Genomic DNA, 17,162 nt, shown 5'->3' on the forward strand with positions numbered 1-17,162 from the left:
CATCCATTTAGTGACCATTCTAAGTTACAACAGCCCTTACAAAAGTGACTTACTACCATTTTTCACACCTGTGTGACCCTTGCAACATCCTCATGGTCACACGATCGAAATTCAGACGCCACTTGGCAACTGTCTCATATTTATGATGGGTTGCAGTGTCCCGGGGTCACCTGATCCCCTTTTGCGACTGAGCGAATCTGGGGAAGCCAGATTCACTTTACAACTTTATTACTAACTTAACACGACTGCAGTGATTCGCATAACAACACTGTGTGGCGAGAAAGTTCATAAAAGGAGGCAAAACTCAACAACTTAGCAACAGAATTTTTGGGGGCTCAATTGAACTTTTCAGGAACTTTTCCCACCCTTTTAATCTATGGCGCACGTGCGGGCGGCCGCGGCAGTTCCGTTTGGCCTTTTAATAAATGAAATTACTTGAGGTCAGATGTTTCCATCCTCTTTATTAAGAATAAAATTGCACACAAGGGAGTCATTTAAAAAAAGAAGAAGAAGAAGAAGAAGAAGAGGGGAAGGAAAGAGAAGAATCACCGTGAAGACAACACCGATTGTTATCGCTTTCGGATGGATCTCGGGAGAAAGAAAGAGAGACTTGTGCCTGAACTCCCAAATCCCTTTTCTGTTTTATTTTTGATTGGTGAAAGAATATCAACTTTTCAAGAGATTCAAAGGGCCACAAAAAAAAAAAGGAGTCAGCGGCAAAAGACGGCAGGGGGGTGGCCTTCGTAGAGAAGGAAGGAAGGAAGGAAGGTATCTCCCAAGGAATAGAAACCTGGCAGATCCAAAGGATTACAGTCCGGAAATCTTGTCTGCTGGTCCAGTCATATCCTGATAGGATGGATTCCTTCTTGTTTTTGGAACGGAAGGCTGGCTGCTTAGGCTAGGGCCAAGGGGTACCATGAGTCTTGACGGGGGCCAACGCTTAGACCTGATGGTTGAGACATAGAAGATGGGAAGGTATAGTCTTCTGGCTCATACTTGAACTGGGGATGAGGCTCATCCAGCCCGTTTTCAGAATGTCCCGGGCTCTGCAGGGGTCAGAAATAAAACAATCAGTTCATCACCATAAATAGGACCATTCTTAAGATGGTCACTCGTTCTGGCTATTGTTACAGGGAGTCCTCAACTTACCGTCCTTTGTTTAATGCCCATTCGAAGTTACAACGGCACTGGGAAAAAAATGGGACTTACAACCCGTCCTCGCAGTTACAATCGTGGCGTGACCACAAGTTACACGATCAAAATAAGGGCCCTTGCAGGTGGTATATATTTACAATGGTTGCAGCACGCTGGGGGTCCAGGGATCCCCATGTGCAGGAGTCAGCAACCTGTGGCTCTGGAGCCGCATGTGGCTCTTTCATCCTTCTGCTGCGTCTCCCTGTCGCTGGTCGGCTCCACAATTGATAGTGCTTTTGGTTAGGGCAGGTAGAGGAAAAAGGATGCCATGCTAGGAGGAGACTCTATGGTGGGGGAACCAGACTTCCGGTCGGCTCTGGAATTGAACGGGGGGCTTCCGGTGGCTCTTTGAGTGTTTAAGGTTGCCGACCCCCGCCCATGTGTGACTTTCCTAGTCAACGGAGGAAGCCAGATTCACTTAACGACTGCCTCATTCACTTAACAATTGCAGTGATTCTCTTAACAACTGTGGCACAAAAAAAAAAAGTTGTAGAATTGGACACGATCCAGTTCCCCCCCCTTGGTTACTTGCTTAGGCATCTCAATTTTGTAGCAAACTGCTTTTGAAAAAAAAAAGGTATATTTACCTAGATGTTTTTGCAATGTGTCTATTGAAAAAAAATATGACATAAACGTTTGATAGGAATCCACCTCAACTTACAACCATTCATTTATTCAAAGATGCTTTTTTTTCAGGAAGCAACTGGACTTTCTTGTTTTTCTTTGAAGAAGTTTCACTTCTCCTCCAAGAAGCTTCTTCAGCTCTGACTGGATGGTTGGGAATGGAAGGATTTATGGGCATGACTCCCTTAACAACTGCCTCGCTTAACTACGGATGTTCTAGCCCTAAACGTGATTGTAAGTCGAGGACCGATTACGTCGATGTGAGGACCCTGCTGATTCTACTGACCTGGGAAGTTGACACTATTGCTTGTCCCGGATATTGTGGTGTGATGGCTGGTTCGGTTTTTAAAGTGACGGTGCTCTCTGAGTTTGTAAGTGAGGAAGGAGAGTTGGTGGTGGAAGTTGTGGAACCTGAGAATGATAGAAAAATATCTATTAGAATCCATCTATCATCTACTATCGTCATCAATCCATCAATCTCTCAATTATCTATCTATCTATCTATTTATCTATCTATCTATCTATCATCTATCTATCTGTCTATCTATCTAAATCCATCAAATAATCATCTATCAATCATCTATCTATCTATATCTATCATCTATCTATCATCTATCTATATATCATCTATCTATCTATCTATCTATCTATCTATCTATATCTATCATCTATCTATCATCTATCTATATATCATCTATCTATCTATCTATCTATCTATCTATCTATCTATCTATCTATCTATCTATCTATATCTGTCTGTCTGTCTATATCTATCTGCATCATCTATCAATCTATCAATCTATCAATCCATCAATCATCTCTCTATCATCTATCTATCTATCTATCTATCTATCTATCTATCTATCTATCTATCTATCTATCTCTATCATCTCTCTCTCTATCATCTATCATCTATCATCTCTCTATCTCTATCTATCTCTCTGTCTCTATAACTCTATATCTATTTATCTCTCTCTCTCTCTCTCTCTCTCTCTCTCTCTCTCTCTCTCTACCTACCTACCTACCTACCTACCTACCTACCTACCTACCTACCTACCTTGCAGCATCCCTGTGTTCACATGATCAAAATTTAGATGCTTAGTAACTGATTCATATTTATGACGGTTTGCAATGTCCCGGGATCTCCTTTTGCGACCTTCTGACAAGCAAAGTCAACGGGGAAGCCATATTCACTGAACTACTTTGTTATTAATTTACCAACTGCATTGATTCACTTAACAACAGTGGCAAGAATGGTCATTAAAATGGGGCAAAATTCATTTAACAGATGTCTCATTTAGCAACAGAAATTTTGGGCCCAGTTGTGGTCGTAAGTCGAGTTGTGTATGATGCTTAAGGGCCCAGTGCCATCCCATCTGGTTGTCTGCAGGTTAGGATTCTAACTTAACTTTCCATCAGTTGATTCTAATGCAGTTCCTGTCCCATTTCTGTTTTTTACAATCAATTTATTAGCTCTCCCGATTACCAAGGGAGCTCTCCGCAGGGTCAAGAAAATAAGCATTAAAACCAGAAATCCTATCGTAAGAGGGAAATTATCTCAAGATCCTGTCAGTGAACAACAATACGGTTAAAAAACAGAGTTTTAAATCACTCTTTTGACACCGAGAAGGCACTGTTAGCATTGTAGGGGGAAGCCCAAAGTTTTCCCAAATAACTTAAATAAATCTTGAATAACTTAATGTGAGTTAGTGCACTCAGTGGCCATGAAATACCAGGAATGTTTACGAATTGCTGGATAGGAAAACATTTCAAAATTGGTGGGAGTTGAACTGAAAATACAGGAAGAGGTAGTAGAGATCTCCGAAAATTGTCTGCCCTGTAACAGTTTGTTTGGATTTACTTCTACATTTATTTATTTGCTGCCAAAGCACTCAAGAAGGCTTACAAGTTCATAATGACTACAATCAATCTTTAACCATCATTTTTTGTTAGAGCGGGCAAAATCACGGGGGGGCTATCCGTCTTGAATTGTAACGCTTCAGGCCAAGAATTTGGATAGGGCAAGAGTGAAAATAAAATACAACTCCCAGTTGTCCAGAACTGCAAAAAAAAAATGTAGTTCACGAATTATCCCTTGCATACACGTAGTTTGTTGAAGTAACAACTACTAGCTGGGTACATTGATAAAAAACAGAATGCAAACTAAGATCTGCTAGCCAGAATGGATGCATTCACACAATACACCAAGCCTGCATTTCTCCCAATGGGACTCTTGCTCTAGGCATTCGGACGGCATATATTGTTATAGTATTCCAACCTGTCTTGGTGCATCTAAGCTAGAGATGGCTACGCTAAGCTAAAAAAATAATCAACCAAATAACATTATCTGTTAGAACCCTGTTTGAATTCAGCCAAACAATAACTCGTCTTCTTCCTTTCTGCTCTTTTTCCGGAGAATTGAATAGCGATAGAACTTAGATTTTATATACCGCTTCACAGTGCTTTACAGCCCTCTCTAAGTGGTTTACAGAATCAGACTTTTGCCCCCAACAATCTGCTTACTCATTTTGCCAACCTTGGAAGGATGGTCGGCTGAGTCAACCTGGAGAAGCCTGTCAGGATCGAACTGCAGGCAGTTGGCAGAATTAGCTCACAATGCTGCGTTCTAAGCACTCTGCCGTCACGGCTCCTACAGGGATGGGTTCCGGCAGTCACAGCTGCCGATTTGCTCACGGGCGTGGCACCGTACATGCTCGGTACAATAAAAATTGTTCTGTGCATGTGCAAAAGCAAAAAATAAGATGGCACATGGAGAACCGGTTCAGGGGCGTGGCAAACGACTACTGGTTCAGCCCAACTGGTCAGAACCGATAGGAACCCACCACTGGGCTCCTACAAACCTTTTGGGACTTCAATATGTCTTCTACTGTAGTGGCCCCCAACCTTTTGAGCACCAAGGACTGGTTCTGTGATGAGAGGTTTCCCCCCCCCCAAAAGGAGTTGGGGATATTTACTGATGCACTAACAAAACAGAATAATAATGAATTACTTACTGTTTGCTGAGGATTTGCTTTTATTGACATTTTTAGGTTTCCGTTTTCTGGTCTGGATGCTTTCCTTTTTCATTGCCAGAGGTCTTGGCACCTTGATATTTTAAAAAAAGAGAGCACAAACCATCAATACTGGTTTGCATTTCTGCTCTGGATGACTTCCAGACATTCTTTTCTGCATTCTCCTGGTACTTGCACACAAATATGTATGACGTCCTTGTCCTTCACTGCAAACTCTTTCCCTCAATAGCCGTCCTTGGCTAGTAAATGAGCGAGGCACAATATTTGGAACACTTCCTGAGTGGGTGTATTATCAGAAACTGGCTCCCGAGCTCCGTTTTCAGCTGGGACGGCCTCCTGTAACCCTACCAAGCTTCACCCTCTACAAAGGGGTGTCAAACTTGATTTCATTGAGGGCCGCATCAAGGTTGTGTTTGATTTGGGTGGTGGTGGTGATCAGAGCGGGCATGGCCAGCATGATGTCACTCATGTTGGGGGGGGAGCCTGTGGTGGTCCGAACGTTCTGCCGCAGAAACTGGCTCCTGAGATCCGTTTTCAGCTGGGACGGCCTCCTGTAACCCCACCAAGCTTCACCCTCTACAAAGGGGTGTCAAACTTGATTTCATTGAGGGCCGCATCAAGGTTGTGTTTGACTTGGGGGGGTGTGATCACGGCGGGCATGGCCAGCATGATGTCACTCATTTTGGGGGGGAGCCTGTGGTGGTCCAAACGCTCTGCCGCAGAAACTGGCTTCTGAGCTCCGTTTTCAGCTGGGACGGCCTCCTGCAACCATCTGCCAGTGAAAATGAAGCTTGGAGGGGCCAGCTGAAGTCCTTGTGGGCTCCGTTTTTGGCTGGGACAGCCTCCTGCAACATAGTACTAATGCTTCACGCAATGTTGATATTATTATTCCTTTGTTGTTGCAGCCTAGGACTGCATTAGCGTTTTTTTGGGGGGGAAGAGGGTGACTACACTCAGAGCTCTTGCATCACAATCAGGAGGCTTTGAGTTTGATCCTAGGGAGAGGTAGATATTTCTCTCTCTAGGCACAATGAGAATAATCTCTATCTGCTGAATATAACTTCGCATTGGTGACAGGAAAGGTATCTGGCCAGTAATCACTCAGCTCCATTCAGTTGCCCAAACTTCAACCCGGAAAGGGATTATGGGCTCATTAAAAGAAAATGATGATGGTGACTACGCTTATGAGTTTAAAGGATGCTCGCTCCTTGGTAGAAAAGTTATGGAAAACCTTAAGAAGCTGAGGCGTCACCTGGCCGACAAAAGTTCTATACAGTTAGAGCTATTATTTCCCCAGAAGTAATGGAGAGATGGACCATAAGGCTGGCTGAGCGCCAAAGAATTGATGCTTTCAAATTGTGCTATAGGAGAAGACTCTGGAGAGCCCCTTGGAATGCTAGGAGATCCAATCGGTCGATCCTAAAGGACATCAACCTTGACTGTCCTTTGGAAGGGCAGAGATTGGAAGCTGAAGCTCAAATATTTTGGTTAAGAGATGACTCCGTGGAAAAGATGGAAGATGAAAGGCAGAACGACAGCAGAAGATGAGATGGTTAGATAGTGTCATCAATGCCATAAATATGAATTTGGGCCGACTCTGGAGACAGTGGAGGACATAGGAGACTGACCCACTGGGGTCCATGGGTGTTCTGACCTAGGCTTCCCCAGGAGCATGAAGCTGAGTCCTCGTCCCGTTAAACCCCATGTATTTAATTTACAATGAATTCCTCTCCCATAGTCTTTCAAGAGAGTTCACAGTTACCAACCTTTATCAGGCTTGGAGAGTGGCCAGGCCAATATCTTTCAGACGCCGCAGTACTTGGCAAGAATGCAGGAATGAACTAATTGTCTCCTGCAAACACTCCTCCACTTTTGCTCCTCTTATATCCCCTATGTGAGGGGCCATTCACCGTCCACTTGTGACTTTATTCCCAAGTTGGCCCTTGTTCCTTAGCTATTCATTTTTCCTGGCAGCTCTGTGCATGTGGACACTGAGAACAGGCTCCAGCTGTTCTTCTGCCCCACTGAACTCCAACTCTGAAAGCAGCTGATAACTGTCAAGCAGTCTTGCCCCCACCCCTCTGCCTCCAACACGGAGCCCTCGTCAGAGCCTTCCTCAGACTCCAGGACTGGCCCATGTTCCTCCCCAACCTCCTCACTGTCTGAGTCTGCCATCAGCTCTGCTGGCTGCTGGTGGGCCACAACAATGGGGTTGCAAAGAGTCAAATGGGGCTTACAACTGAACAACAACAAAATCCGAGCAATTATTTCTGAATGATCATTGCTAACAACAATCAATACATCAAAGTATTAAAGTGTAAGAAATACACCAAGCTACGTTCTCCTCTTACCCCGTGGAGTTTCATGTATAAGCCACATGCGTTGCACACCGGCTCGCCTTCTGCGTTCCGTCTCCAAAGGGTTGTGTTGGTTGTGTGACAGTTAGTGCAGCAAAGACCAGCTCGACGGGTTGAAGACTGCCAAGTAAAAAGAGGAGAAATCGTCTTAAGAACAGATGCAGAGTTTTTGGAAGGCGGGAGAGCTAAGGAAAAAAAAGTATTATGAAGCCTCAGTTCGGAGGCAATCAAAATTAAAACCATTTCCCGAAACATGAAAAGCCTCATTCCACATTAAAGACAACACAATTTATTGGAAACAATAACAGTCTGCTGAGATCATGTCTTTTTGCAGAGTACATGGTGGTGGGGTTTTTTTTGTTTTTTTTAAAGGGTTGTAACGTACTCTGGTAATATCCCTTTAAATCCTCTTCCCCGAATTTAAATGGACTTTTGCCAGGGGGAAATCGTTCACAAAGCACCAGAGGAGAAGCTGAGCCAAAAATTTAGCACTGTGTAATTTCTTTCTCTTTCTCTTTTTCCCATTTTCTCTTTTCCCCTCTCGCTTTATAATTCTATATTTCTAAATCAGAGCCATTTCTTACAGTCCATTACTCCTCCATCTATTATCTATCTATCTATCTATCTATCTATCTATCTATCTATCTATCTATCTATCTATCTATCTATCTATAGTATCTATCTACAGTATCTATCTACAGTATCTATCTATCCATCTATCTATCATTATCATCTATCTGTATCTATCTGTATCTATCTATCTATCTATCTATCTATCTATCTATCTATCTATCTATCTATCTATCTATAGTATCTATCCATCCATCCATCTATCATTATCATCTATCTGTATCTCATTATTATCTCTATCTATCTATCTATCTATCTATCTATCTATCTATCTATCTATCTATCTATCTATCTATCATCTATCTATCATCTATCTATCATCTATCTATCTATCTATCTATCTATCTATCTATCTATCTATCTATCTATCTATCTGTCATCTATCTATCTATCTGTATCTATCATTATCATCTATCTGTATCTATCATTATCATCTATCAATCTATCAATCTATCAATCTATCAATCTATCAATCTATCAATCTATCAATCTATCAATCTATCAATCTATCAATCTATCAATCTATCAATCTATCAATCTATCAATCTATCAATCTATCTATCAATCTATCAATCTATCAATCAATCTATCTATCATTATCATCTATCTATCTATCTATCTATCTATCTATCTATCTATCTATCTATCTATCTATCTATCTATCATTATCATCTACCTGTATCTATCATTATCATCTATCTGTATCTATCAATCTATCTATCTATCTATCTATCTATCTATCTATCTATCTATCTATCTATCATCATCTATCTACAATGTGAATGCAACACCCATCAACCCTCACCCTTGGTCACCTCAACAGGATCTATTCTATGACAATTCGCTGCAGCCAACGTGCCATGGCCAACTCACCATGGACTAACTGATTGCAAGACGAGAGTTACACTAATATCAAAGAAATGGCAGAACAGAATGATTAAGAAAGGATGCCAAAGGAAGGACAGAATGAAATCTGTATGATGAAAGTGGAAATATTTTAAAATTTATTTTAAATAATTCAGTTGAATTGTTAAATTGTCACATGGTGACTTGTTGCACAGCAAGTTGGCCGGAATGAGTTGGCCACAGTGAGGTGTCCCATTCTGACCCCAACAAGAGGATTCTGGGAATTGTAGTTCAGCAGCCATTGGAAGGCTCCCATTTCCCCGTTCTTTGCTAGCCTGACCTCTTCTTGACATGCTGCTAACTGTCGAGGGACAATGTTTGGGTGGTGGGGGAGGATCTCCAGAACACAAAAACTCCTCCAAGGGGCTGCTCACAAAACTAGACCACAGGCTGACCCCGGCCTCGCTTCAGTTCTCACTTCAGGTGCTTCAAGAATACCTCGCAACCTTTGCGAGAGAAAGTTTCTGGCCTGTGAGGATCATAATTCCAGCTGCTTTGGAAATTATGTACGCGCCGGAGAATTTCATATCTGTTTACTTTACTATTAAAAACTTGGGACCGCGGATGATGGATTAAGTGAAAGAAGCAGGAACTCAAATGCCCAGCTCGGCAAACTTCATAGCGCTGATCAGCATTAGTATAAAATGGATGGCGTGACAAGGCAGAGAAGACGTTTCAACATTTAGCTTTTGCAAAAACAGTTCTTAAAAGTAGAAAAGTGCAGTCATACTGGGAGCTAACTTTGGAGTCTCTTTCTTGGCATTCCAATAGAATTGTGGTCAGCTGCTCTTTCTACCTCAGGGGTGTCAAACTCAAGGCCCAGGGGCTGGATCCAGCCCATGGCGTGCTTAGACCTGGTCCGCGGGGCCAACCTGGAAATAGTGAAGGACCGGCCCGCAGTGTCTCTGCAAGTGAAAACAGAGCTCGGGAGTGCTGCGTGTGGTTCCCCCGAGCTCCGTTTTCGTTGGCAGAGGGTTGCAGGAGGCCATCATAACCGAAAAGGGAGCTTGGGAGCCTGTTTTTGCTGGCCAAGCACTCAGGCCACCACAGGCTCCCCCCCAATGCAGGTGATGTCAAGCTGGCCATGCCCACCATGCCCCCCCCCCACGGTCAAACACAACCTGGATGAGGGTTTCATTAACCAAACTCAATGAAATCGAGTTTGACACCCCCATTTTACCCCGACTTCCAAGAACAATAAAGAGGCATCTGACCTTTTAAAAAGGAGCAGAGTATTCCCCAATGGCCTTTTGGTGGTTTCAAATACCGTATTTTTCGGAGTATAAGATGCACCCTTTTCCTTCAAAAAAGAGGGTGAAAATCTGGGTGCGTCTTATACACTGAATTCAGCATTTTATTTGCCTCCTGAAACCCCGCCCCCTTTGCAAAAATGGCCATGCATAGCCTTTAGGAGGCTTCCAGGGTGTTCCTGGGGGCTGGGGAGGGCAAAAATGAGCAAAAAAAATGGGCCATAATAGGAATCCCAAAGCCCCTTCATTACATCATCACCCAGCAAGGCTCAACCAAGCCTGGGACTCAGGAGAACCTACAAAGTTTCCCCTGCATGGCCCCATGGGAGTCTGACAACCAATCAGAATCCAAGCTCAAATTCAAAAGCCCAGAGAGGGCATAAAACCCAGGGCACTCTCAGCTTCTCTTCCCTTTTTTACCCAGGACCTCAAACTATGTGATCCTGTCCACCATTAAACCATCTTTCCAAGCAGACTCCATGTTTCCAGTGTCTTTTCCCCCACTTGGAACTGAACCCAGATGGACGTTTCTTCCAACAGTACGATCCTAAAAACAGGGCAGAATTCACTTAAGAACCGTCTCGTTTGGCAGTAGACACGTTGGGAGTCCCTTGCGGCCGTACGCGAAGGATTACCTGCATGTTACACAGCCCTTCAAGGAAAGAAGACGGCTCTTCTTATAAAGCAGCCTTGAGTAACACGTTCCTTTGTTTTGACATTTGGCAACACCAATGAATTGAAAAAAAAGAGGGGGAAAGATCTGTTTGGCTAACCAAATCATCCCAACGCTTTCTCAGAACAGAGGGTGAATTTCTCTTCCTTCTTACTCCAACCGCCTTTGCAAAAAAGGTTGACCTTGCTTGAAAATCGCTGATTTTCAATGCTGGGCCAACCCGGTTTGTTTATACAAAACCAGACTTGAGTCCTTCAGCAGGAAGCTAATTGCCAACCACCTAAAGCAGCTGATAAACTCTCTCTGCATTGTGAGTTTCCAACTGTATTTATCCAAAACACGCCCAGAAGTTTCACCCGCTCTTTACTAAAAAGCCTTTTGGACCTTTCTGTTGAAGCCTTGCTCCAGAGTTCTTGTTGTTGTAGCTGTTAGTTTTTCCCCTTTGTGGTTTATTGCAAGAAAAGAAGAAAGGAAAATAAAACCGGAGAACAGAGATCCAAGAAACGGATTCAAAACAATAACACCCTAACCCCAAATACGAACAGAAACGCAGCTCGTGTTGTTAAGGTTTTCCTTGATTAAATAAAATCATCGCTTTCATAGCTCTGACGCCTGCAATGGAAACAGTGAGATTTCTCCTTTTGTTTAAAAAAAAAAAAAGGTTTTATCTGCTCACCGTTTATCTACTAAAGCCCAGCTGCGGGGAGGCACAGATTGGCTTTTATCCTGTAGGTCTGTGCAATTCCTCCTCCTTACTTCTTACTACAAAACATACTTCCTCCCCACCCCCCATGCAGTTGCTTTCAGTTCTACGCACTTCAAAGGCCAAAGAGGACATTATCAAGACTCTGGAAAGTTCAGTGTTTTTAAATTTCAAGTATGGAGTCTCAAGGACGAGGGAATATTTTGGAAGCTCGTGTGGTAGGATCTAGTCTCTATAAACAACTGAAAAGGGGGGTGGGGGTGGGGTGGGGAAGAAAGGCTACGATCTTGAATGTTGGTGAATTAACCTTGGAGGATGTACACACACATACACACACACAGAGAGAGAGAGAGACAGAAAGAGGAGAGAGACAGAGAGAGACACACAGAGAGAGGAGAGAGAGACACAGAGAGATAGAGACAGAGAGAGACATACAGGGGGGAGAGAGAGAGGAGAGAGACAGAGAAAGAGAGAGAGAGAGACAGAGAGAGGAGAGAGAGAGAGAGACACATAGAGAGAGGAGAGAGAGAGACAGAGAGGAGAGACACAGAGAGATAGAGACAGAGAGAGACATACAGAGAGGGGGGGAGAGAGGAGAGAGATACACAGACAGAGACAGAGAGACAGAGAGAGGAGAGAGAGAGACAGAGGGGAGACACACAGAGAGAGGAGAGAGACACAGATAGGAGAGACACAGAGAGACAGAGAGAGACATACAGAGAGGGGGAGAGAGAGAGAGAGAGAGGAGAGAGAGAGATACAGAGAGAGGGAGAGAGAGGGAGACAGAGAGGAGAGAGAGACAGAGAGAGAGAGGGAGACAGAGAGAGACATACAGAGAGGGAGAGACAAAGAGCGACAGAAAGAGGAGAGAGAGAGAGGGAGAGACAGAGAGACAGAGAGAGGAGAGAGACACACAGAGAGATAGAGACAGAGAGAGACATACACATAGAGAGAGAGGGGGGGAGACAGAGAGAGGAGAGAGAGAGACACAGAGAGAGGGAGAGACCGTGACCTGGACGACTGAGAATCTCCACAGACCTGTTAGAGATACTGTCAATCAGTGTAGAGGGTCCTGTAAACATGACTGGGAAAGCAACGTTGCAACACATGAGTCAGCCTTACCAGTCGTTTCTGTGGCTTGATGAGAGGTCTGTTGATCCCGTTCATTTTGTGATAGAGGCCACAGGCATTGCAAAGATAATGCCCTGTGCCATCTTTCCTCCATAAGGGGGTGGACATGGCCCCGCAGTTCACACACTCGCGGCCGTCTCCAGGGAATTCCTCCACGAACTCTGAAATGAGGCAAGGGGAAAAAAAGAATGGTGAGAACTGAAGTTTTGGGTAGCATCATGTCAGCCCTTCAGGGAAGACCCAACTAGGAAGCCAAGATTATGAATGCAGTAAGAATGCTGAGAGTGAGAACAATTGATCAGTGGAACGACTTGCCTCCAGAAATTGTGAATGCTCCAACATTGGAAGCTTTTAAGAAGAGAGTGAAATAGTGTAGGGTTTCGTACCTGAGCAGGGGGTTGGACTAGAAGACCTCCAAGGTCCCTTCCGACTCTGCTCTTCTCTACCTCAATATTGCACAGGTCAGCAAGAGAGCTGAGAAAATATCTACAAACCCCTCACATCCTGGAGATAAACTGCTCCAACTTCTTCCCTCAGGATGCTGCTATAGGATTGCATGCCAGAACAACCGGACACAGAAATTGTTTTTTCCCTTCATGCCATCACTCTGCTTGTTTTTAAGAAGACATTGGGGCTACCATTTGTCTAAAATGGCATAGGGTTTCCTGCTTGAACAGGGGGTTGGACTAGAAGATCTCCAAGGTCCCTTCCGACTCTGTTATTCTGGTCTTCTGTTAATGCTAATACAGTCCTTGAGAAACAAATGACTTATGACTGTTTTTCCACACTTACAACCGTTACAGCATCCCCATGGTCATGAGACGCTTGGCCACTGGTTCATCTTTACGACGGTTGCAGTGTTCCAGGATCATGTGATCCCATTTTTTTTGCAATCTTCTAACCATGGGAAAACGAGATTCACTTAACAACAGTGTCACTCACTTAACGTGCCACTAACTTAACCACTACAGTGATCCGCCTAACAGCTGTGGCAAGAAAGATTGTAAAATGGGGTCAACATTTGCTTAGCAAATGTCTCATTTAACAACAGAAAAAATTGGGGCTCAATTGTGGTCATAGGCTGAGAAGTATCTCTACTATTTTCATTATAAGGTTACAATAACTGTATTTTGCAAGTCTGGATGTTTTTTTTATCTTTGTGAGAAAAAGGGAGGGGATTTGTGCAAGACGTTTCCACAGGTTACTATTCTGTCCAGGAATCAGTTTTCTGTTATCTGACAATTGCTTTGGTTACAACTCTTCTTTCTGTTCCTCAAGATTATTCCTTCCACCCATTACACATCAAGATACACAATCTAACAGCTGTAATCTCACAGCTGCACTAGTGCTCTACTGATCCTATCCATCCATGGATCCCAACATATGCATCCATCTGATGGACTTCAAGAAGGACAAAGTGATTTCAGCATTTCAACCTCAGAGGATATTCTGTGGTAGATCTCAAATTGTTCCTCTAGGAAAATGGAGACATTAAATGAGAGACGGTTGAAGTCACCTACGTGAAAAGGTTTCAAGACCTTTAAGGCAGCCTCCAAAATAGATCTTTAACACCTTACCATTGTTAACGGATATGGTACTGACAAATATGTCTTATTTGTAACCCGCATCTGCATAACCAATCTGATTTCCCTTCCTGGATCTGAACTTAAATCCTATATCCGTGTGGCCCAGCGTTTCTCAACTCTGGCAACTTGAAAATGGATGGACTACAACACCCAGAATTCCCTAGCTAGCCAGGTCCACTCATCTTCAAGTTGCCAAGGTTGACAAAGACTCAACTAACCACTCTATGCACCTGTTGAAATGAGTCTCAGAGTCCTTCGGGATTGGGCGGCCTATAAATCGTATGAATGAATGAATGAATGAATGAATGAATGAATGAATGAATGAATGAATGAATGAATGAATAAATAAATAAATAAATAAATAAATAAATAAATAAATAAATAAGTAAGTAAGTAAGTAAGTAAGTAAGTAAGTAAGTAAGTCTCGGCTCACAAAGGCATCTGCCTTTTAATAAAATTTGCTGATGCTACCAGATTCCTCAATATTTTTTTTTATTATTATCATAAATGGGACAAGACTACAATGTCCATTGGATACCTATGCACTGCACATTTAACTAAGTTAATGTAGGCTCCCTGGGAGTTATCATTTGTTTGCTTACACCACATTTATTTATTTTTTAATCAAATTGGACGGACCAATTTGATTGGACTCTGGAACTTGTTGAATCAATGAGTTGTATAAATCTAGATAGCAGTAGGCTAGTTTAATTCGATATCCAGGTTAATTGTGCGTATACAGCCCGGGAGATGACTAACATATTACCAGCCCAGCTGAGTTCCCCTAAGCAAGCTTTTCCCCACCGGATGCCATGAAATCTGCTTTATTGCAATTGCTAGCAGCCATTGTTTACATCAAATCTGGACTTCCATACCATATTCGGAAGACAACCGTTTTTTTAAAAAATATTTCTATAGGGCCGTGATGGCGGACCTATGGAACGCGTGCCCAAAGTGGCACATGGAGCCATGTTGCCGGGCACGCAAGGCGTCTTCCGTTCCTCTTCTGGGTTTCTGGCACGCATGCACGCACGACGATCAGCTGGCCTTCGTGCGTGCGGCAGTACCGGAAACTGGAAGAGCTAGACTTCCAGAGCTGAGGTGGCGCAGTGGTTAGGGTGCAGTACTGCAGGCCACTTCAGCTGACTGTTATCTGAAGTTCAGCGGTTCTAATCTCACCGGCTCAAGGTTGACTCAGCCTTCCATCCTTCCGAGGTGGGTGAAATGAGGACCCGGATTGTTGTTGGGGGCAATATGCTGACTCTGTAAACTGCTTAGAGAGGGCTGAAAGCCCTATGAAGTGGTATATAAGTCTAACTGCTATTGCTATAGCTATTTTCCAGTGTGAGCATCCCCGACGTGTGTGTGCATACACCCGCACTCCCTTTTCGGCACTTGAAAAGTTCGCCATCACTGCTATAGGGTTAAAAAAAAAAGGCCAGGAAACTACATTGATAATAAGATACTCTTCGACTTACAACCGTTCAATTTAGTGATTGTTCAAAGTTACGGCTGAAAAAAAAAAGCGATGTGATCTTAACCTTCTGAGAAGGGAAGTCAATGGGGAAGCCAGATAAAGTTTATTATCCATGTTATGAACGTAACAAGTGCAACGATTCACTTAACAACTCTGGCACGAAGGTTCGTAAAACGGGGCAAAACTCACTTAACCCCCAACTTGCAACAGGAATGTTGGTCATGTCGTTGACAATCTGGATTTAAATGGACCGGTATTTCCCAATCTTGGAAAATTGAAGCTATGTAGACAGCCATCGGAACGTTAAATTGTAAGTAGCTTTTCAGGAGTCTATCATAACTTCAATCACTTGTTGAGTGACCGGTTGTAAGTTGAGAAAGACCTGTATTATCTTTTCTTATGACTAAAAATCAAGTGATGTCAACAGTCTGAAATCTACTCCTTTCTCTTTTGCTCAGCGTATACATGTAGTCCTCAACCTACGACCACAATTGAGCCCAAAATTTATGGTTGTTAATCGAGAAACTTGTTCAAGTGAGTTTTGCTCCATTTTACATCTTTTCTCGACGCATTTTGTTAAGTGAATCAACACGGTCCATTAATTAGTAACACGGTTGTTCAGTAAATCGGGCTTCACCCCATGGACCTTGCTCTGTCAAAAGGTTGCAAAAGTGGATCACAAGACTCCAGGACATAAACATGCAACCGTCATAAATGTGAGTCAGTTGTCAAGCATCCAAATCAGAGGTCTTCTTAAGCCAGTTTGGACTGGTTCGGGCCAGTTGAGGCGAACTGGTATTGGAGATCATGGGTGGGTCCATCCCTGCCCCTCCCTTCCCGTCCTGGCGCTGTACTGTCCTATTTTGTCATGTTTTTGAGGCTGGGTGCATGTGCGGAAGGCCGGTGCCAGTGGTGGGTTGCAGGCGGTATGACCCAGTACAGGCGTACCGGTGCCTGCCGGACAGTGGTGGGTTTCAAAATATTTTGGAACCTACTCTGTGGGTGTGGCCTCCTTTGTGGGAGTGGCTTGCCAGCCATGTGACCTGGTGGGAGTGGCTTGCCGGCCATGTGTTTTCTTCCTCCCCCCCCCCTTTCCTTCCCTTTGTCTCTGTCCATTTTTTCTTTTTTTCTTTCATCTCTCTTACTCTTTTTCTTTCTTTTTTCTTTCTTTCTTCCTTTCTTTCTCTCTCTCTCTTTCTCTGTGTCTGTCTGTCTGTCTGTCTGTGTGTGTGTGTGTGTGTGGCAGTGGTGGGTTTCAAAAAATTTTGGAACCTCTTCTGTAGGTGTGGCCTGCTTTCCGGGTCCACTGGTGGAACCTCTTCTAACCGGTTCAGTAGATTTGACGAACCGGTTCTACCGAATAGGTGTGAACTGGCAGGAACCCACCTCTGCTGCCGGAGCACCGGATACCGTTCCAGTACGGTGCTCCGGAGGGCCCATCCGCCCGCCCGAGCTCCTCACTTGTATTTGAGCTCTTCGGTACTTCCGCACACGGAGTGCACGGTGCCTACGCAACGCTCCGCTGAGCAGCTGGAGCATCGCAGAGGCTCGCGGGAAGCATTGTAAGAGGTAAGGATGCATGCGACGCTGCATGAATTC

General features: G+C 43.8%; 1 protein-coding gene across 1 annotated transcript in view; it reads right to left on the reverse strand.

Annotated features, from left to right (window-relative positions):
* Nucleotides 1-464: 464 nt before the first annotated feature.
* GATA5 (GATA binding protein 5) overlaps nt 465-17,162 on the reverse strand; it is a 49,631-nt gene continuing 32,933 nt past the window's right edge. The window contains exons 4-8 of the mRNA XM_032218346.1: nt 12,492-12,661; nt 7,202-7,327; nt 4,833-4,923; nt 2,105-2,229; nt 465-1,046 (exon numbers count right to left, since the gene is read on the reverse strand). Coding sequence (XP_032074237.1) covers nt 894-1,046; nt 2,105-2,229; nt 4,833-4,923; nt 7,202-7,327; nt 12,492-12,661 — 665 coding nt within the window. The 3' untranslated portion in view covers nt 465-893. The remainder of the gene's footprint in view (nt 1,047-2,104; nt 2,230-4,832; nt 4,924-7,201; nt 7,328-12,491; nt 12,662-17,162) is intronic.

This window comes from Thamnophis elegans, chromosome 5, assembly GCF_009769535.1.
Source record: "Thamnophis elegans isolate rThaEle1 chromosome 5, rThaEle1.pri, whole genome shotgun sequence".
In the NCBI taxonomy this organism is placed as follows: Eukaryota; Metazoa; Chordata; class Lepidosauria; order Squamata; family Colubridae; genus Thamnophis; species Thamnophis elegans.